The sequence below is a fragment of the Manacus vitellinus genome, unplaced genomic scaffold (assembly GCF_001715985.3).
Source record: "Manacus vitellinus isolate BGI_N305 unplaced genomic scaffold, ASM171598v3 scaffold_78_pilon, whole genome shotgun sequence".
Lineage (NCBI taxonomy): Eukaryota > Metazoa > Chordata > Aves > Passeriformes > Pipridae > Manacus > Manacus vitellinus.
In genome coordinates, this window is record NW_021940807.1 from 96,045 (window position 1) to 101,532 (window position 5,488).

Consider the following 5,488-nt stretch of genomic DNA (forward strand, 5'->3'; position numbering starts at 1 on the left):
GCCTGACCACCCTTTCCAGGGAGAAATTCCTCCTGATGTCCAACCTGACCCTCCCCTGGCACAGCTTGAGACTTTTCTCAAGGGAAGCCAAACTCTGGGCATCTTGACCTGCCTGAAGAGAAAGGCAGGTCCCTGGGAGTGAGGATCTCCAGGATCCCCAGGGTACAAATCCCACTCCCAGGACTGGCTCAGGGTTCAGGTGCTGAACCTGAGGAAATGGTGGACTTGGCCATTTTCCCTCCCTGCCCTCAAGTTACACCAACTCCACTGTGCAGCCAAAGGACTTCCCAAGCATTCCCAACAAACTTCCACTGCAGAACTCAAGGAAACAAGACTCTTTTGCTCTCTAGGCAAGATCAGCTGGGATGTGGTTGCAGACACAGAGGGGTTGGCTTCCAACTCTGAAAGGGCCTCAAATTCTTCCCTTCACAAAAGTATCAAACCAGAAAACTGCCAGGCCAGGTGGAGGGGACAGTCCTACTCCTGGAGGTGTCTGGGATGAGACACTGCTGTGGGAGCCAGGAGTGCTGAGCCTCATCCATCACTCTGCTGCCCTCCATCAGGGGAGGTGCTGGTGGAAAAGTCAATCTATTGACCAGTTTTAATAAAATGCGAGGCAGAGAAGCACTGACTAATTAACACAGACCCCCATTCCCTGACACAGAGAGGGAGCACTGGGGCTGCAGAGCCTGGGTGGGGCTGCAGTAATAAGGAGTGATGTGAGCCAGGGCTGTGAATGTATTAGAAACAGAGTTTTCCTGGTCCCCCAGTGGATACAACAATGCATTTCATGCTGTTCCACCTCCAGGCTCTGCAGCAGCGTGTCAGTGAGAGCTGTCCATGACAGGCCACCATTCCCCCCTTAAATCTGTTCTCAATTCCCCCTTTTTCCATTCCACAGGTTATTTCTTCCCTCCACTGCCACGTGAGCAGCCCTGGGTTGTTGCTGCACCCCCCACCAGACACACAGAGGTGTGATATTCCTGGAATCTAAACCAGACTGCATTTCAGCACATCCCAGTTCAACTGCAGCAATAACCAAACCAGCTCCAACCAGTCTCAGCATTTTTTGTCCACAACAAAGTCAGGAACTCACCAGCCCTTAAAACCAGAGTGAACTGGAGCATTTCCATCACAAGACAACTCCTGCCCAATTAGCCCAATTAACATCACAACATCTGCTGAGTGACTCCAGTTGTCCTGCTGTGGACATCCAGCTGGATCAGGTGCCTCCCATTTTCCTGGTCACCTGCCCATCCTGCTGTTTTCCTGTGCCCTTCTGCTCTTTCCCAAACCAAACCCTTCACACAGGGCTTTTCCCAAGAGGAAAACTCAACCTCCTGTAGCTTCCTGTTGCCATGTCCTATTTTGATCATGATACCCCAAACTCTTCAGCTTCTTCAGAGGATCACTGAGGCTGGAAAAGCCCTCCCAGCCCATGGATCCCCCCTGTGCCCCATCCCCACCTTGTCCCCAGCCCAGAGCACTGAGTGCCACGGCCAGGCCTTCCTGGGACACCTCCAGGGCTGGGCACTCCAAACCTCCCTGGGCAGCCCTTGCCAATGTTTATCACCCTTTCTGTGAAGAGATTCCTCATGAAAGGAGTAAGAGCAGCAGCCTAGGTAAATTCTTCTCGAAGATTTTTGGCTAATAACCACTGGGATCTTGTTCCAGAGCAGTGGTTGGTCAGGCAGCTGAGGACTGACAACAGCTCTTCTCCTTGGCTGTGCTCCACTCACACCACCAGGTCACCGTGTGCCAGACAGTGTCAGCTGATTTTAAACTACCATTTCAACAACATCACCACCTGACCTCTCCACCTTCTGCAATCAGGAGTATCTCCACCTCTGGAGACACCCAACCCCCGTGAGGACAAGTCCCTTGCCACAGGATCCAACTGGTCCTGCTCCAAGCAGGAGGTTGGATCAGAGACTTCCAGGTGACCCCTGACAAACACGGTCCTGTGACTCCCAGTTGGCACCAAACACATCCAAGGAGGACACAGGAACCTGTCACAGCTGGGTGTCCTGCAAAGGAAGTTCCTTAAGGAGCTTCCTGCCTCTGCCTCTTGTTCCAGTCCTTGCCCTTAATTTTTTTTCCATGGCTTGGTGTGCCATGAACTGGAAAGTTTGAGGAATGATTGTTTTTGAAGGAGCACCTCTGCTCAGATCACCGGGTATAAAACAAGTCTAAGGAAATAGAAACAACCTAAAACAGTCTGAAGTGATATTTAGGGGTAGCTTTGTCTTTTTACTTTACTTTAGAGCCTGACTGTGTCCAGGCACTGGGACTTCCAGGCCTGCTGGACAATCTGCTCCAGGGCTGACGACCCTCACAGGGAAACCAAGTGTTTTCCTGCAGCCAGATGGCATTTTCCATGTTTTAGTTTGTGCCCACTGCCCCCCACTCTGTCACTGGGCACTGCTGGGGAGAGCCTGGGGCTCCCTCCTTCCCTGCTTTTGGGGTTCACACCCATCCATAAGAAACCTCCTCCCCAAACTCCATCCACAGCTCTGGAACGGGGGTAAAAGCTCCAAAACGAAGGAGAGAAGAAGCACAGCTCCCCTTTCCAGCCAGCTGTCTGTGTGTGACAGCAGCAGCACTGTAACCCAGCCACACAGACCACCCACCACACCCGGCAGCACCTCTCCCTCCGGGCTCAGATCCCAGACAGTGCTTACCTGCAGGAATGCCTCCCTGCAGCTCTTACCTGGCTGGGGCGGGTGAGGAGGTGGCATCTGGTGGTGCATCATGGGGTATGGTGGGGGCTGCTGGTGGGGCAGCAGCCCTGGGTGTGCCCCAGCCCCGAGGGGGTTCATGCCAGGCCCGCTGGGGTGCTGGTGGGGCTGCTGGGGGTTCTGGCTGTGCTGCTGCTCCATCTGCTGCCGGGCCCTCAGCTCCGCGTACTTGAGCTGCTCCATGTGGAAGTTCTGCCGCTCCGTCAGCAGCTGCTGCCTCTGCTGCTCCAGCTGCACAGGGACAGGGGAGAGGCAAAGGGAGGCTGAGGACGGACATCTCAACGTGTCTGTGCAAAACACAGAACGGCTGGGGCTGGGAGGGACCGGGGACTTCACCTCGTTCCACCCACACCAAAATCAAAATCAGCACCAATGACAATCCTATCGATACTTGCAGCTGGTTTGGGTGAAGGCTCCAGACCATCTTCCAGCTGGAACAGATGAACTCACCTTGTTTTGTCCTAAAATCTCCCGGTTATTGTAACTGTTACTACAACACAACTCAGTGAGCACCACAGAGAATTCAGCCCTAACACAGCTCTAGGAGAAACTGGGGGGTTTTTCTCTCAGTCTTCTGCATGTTGGAATGAGGGAGAACAGGAAATTCAAGAGATTTTCTGGGTGAGACCAAAGCAGAGCGTGTGGGCAACAGCAGGAGCTCAGTGATTCCAGGCAGATCCCCCTCCACACCTTCAAGTGTAGGAAGTTTGTGACAGCTGAACAACAGTGATTTGCATCATTAAGAGTATTATGAAAAAAAAACTCAGGTCATTTAGGCCAATTGCCATAAAATAGGCTACTCTGACTAATTATGAAGCCACAGAGAGTAAGCAAGCCCTGAGCAACCTGCTCTGGTGGAAGGTGCCCCTGCCCAGGGGGTGGAACTGGATGAGCCTGAAGATCCTCCCACCCCAAACCAGTGTGGGATTCCACAAAAATACAAAAAAAGCCACAGAAAATATTTCAGCACTTGTGTGCTGGCTCAGTGTCCTGGCTCTGGCAGTGTGTGATATGTGACTTATTTAACAACCACTAACAGATTCCTGCATTAGTCCCCTTCGGAACCCGCCCCGCGTGACTCGTTTACAAATATTTCATGAGCGTTTGAAGGTATATCCATAATCCAGCTGGAAAGCAGGTTGCCAAGGAGACTCTCACCTAGCACAAGTTCTCCAAGAATCCCCAGGCTCCCCCAGCACTTTGTGCTGGGCCTGGCTGCTGCCAAGGCAGGGCTGGGAAGGGAAGGAGCACCACAGAGCCGGCATTGAGCAGCCCAGATGGGCCGAGCTCATGAATAAAACATGGCCTGGCTGGGGGCTCCCGGCTGCCTGCAGGGGTGACAATGGCATTATTCATGCTGCCATGCCTCCTTTCTCCTCGGCCACTCTCAGGCTTGGTGGGGAAGGACTCGATAAAACCACCCCACCGGAGTAATGGGGCGGAATGGGGCGTGTGGGGAAACATTCCAGAGGTGTCCAGCAGCTCCCAGAGGAATTACTGCAAATGACCCCAAACAAAGGCTCAGGCAAGAGTTTTTTACTCCTTTCATACCTTTCTGAATCCCTGCTCTGCTCCCTTTGTGGAACCCCATCCTGCTACAGCCTTTACAAGGATCCCCAAACAGCATCCAGTGCCTGAAAACCCACCTTGTAGTAAAGAAAACCAGGGAAAACTTCCTTTCTACACATTCCCTACGCTCAGGATGAGGAAAAACAGAGGGTGAGAGGAAAATAAGGCACATAAACACACGTTATAACACGAGCTGGGCTTAAAACTGAGCCAAGTTTGAATACCTGGTTCTGCACCAGGTTCTGTCACCAGCTCAGACATGGATTTGTGGGCACAGCCCCCAGTTGTACCCCCAGAGTGGCACTAAAACGACTGGCAGGAACACATTTTCGGGGGTAAACTCCATCAGTAATTTGCATTTGCTCTCCACGTCTCCCAGCTCAGCCATTCCTGCAGCAGGAATGAGGGAGGGGTGATGTTGGGCACCTCAAAGATCTGTGTGTGTCACCTGTGTGTGACACCTGTGTGTCACCTCAAAGATCTGTGTGTGTTACCTGTGTGTGACACCTGTGTGTGTCACCTCAAAGATCTGTGTGTGTCACCTGCACAGAGTCAGGGAATGGCTGGGGGTGGGAGGGACCCCTGGAGATCACCCAGTCCAACCCCCTGCCAAGGCAGGGTCACCTGAGCAGGTGACACAGGGACGTGTCCAGGTGGGACTGGGATGTCTCCAGAGAGGAGACTCCACACCCTCCCTGGGCAGCTGTTCCAGGCTCTCCACCCTCGTGGAGAGAAGTTCTGCCTGGGGTTGAGGTGGAACTTGCTGTGGTTTGGTTTGTGGCCATGGCTCCTCGTCCTGTCCCTGGGCACCTGAGCAGAGTGTGGGACCCTCCTGACAGCCCTTGGGAGATTTGTGGGGATTGATGGATCCCCTCTCACCTTCTCTCCTCCAGACTGACCAGGCCCAGCTCCTGCAGTCTCTGCTCATCAGGGGGATGCTCCAGACCCCAAATCATCTCTGTGGTCTTCTCTGGAGCCTCTAGGGAGTAGAATCTCTCCACACAACTCCATTTAGGAAATCAGCCAAAATTTTAGGTAGATATTTATGAATATTACACTTGACAATCTTCCAATGTGCAACAGGAGGAATTTCTCGCTGGAAAGGGTGGTCAGGCACTGGAAGGGGCTGCCCAGGGAGGTTTGGAGTGCCCAGCCCTGGAGGTGTCCCAGGAAGGCCTGGC

General features: G+C 53.2%; 1 protein-coding gene across 1 annotated transcript in view; it reads right to left on the reverse strand.

Moving 5' to 3' along the window:
* The window catches only part of SMARCC1 (SWI/SNF related, matrix associated, actin dependent regulator of chromatin subfamily c member 1), a 57,473-nt gene that overhangs the window by 7,575 nt on the left and 44,410 nt on the right, over nucleotides 1–5,488 (reverse strand). The window contains exon 24 of the mRNA XM_029964664.1: nucleotides 2,711–2,969. Coding sequence (XP_029820524.1) covers nucleotides 2,711–2,969 — 259 coding nt within the window. The remainder of the gene's footprint in view (nucleotides 1–2,710; nucleotides 2,970–5,488) is intronic.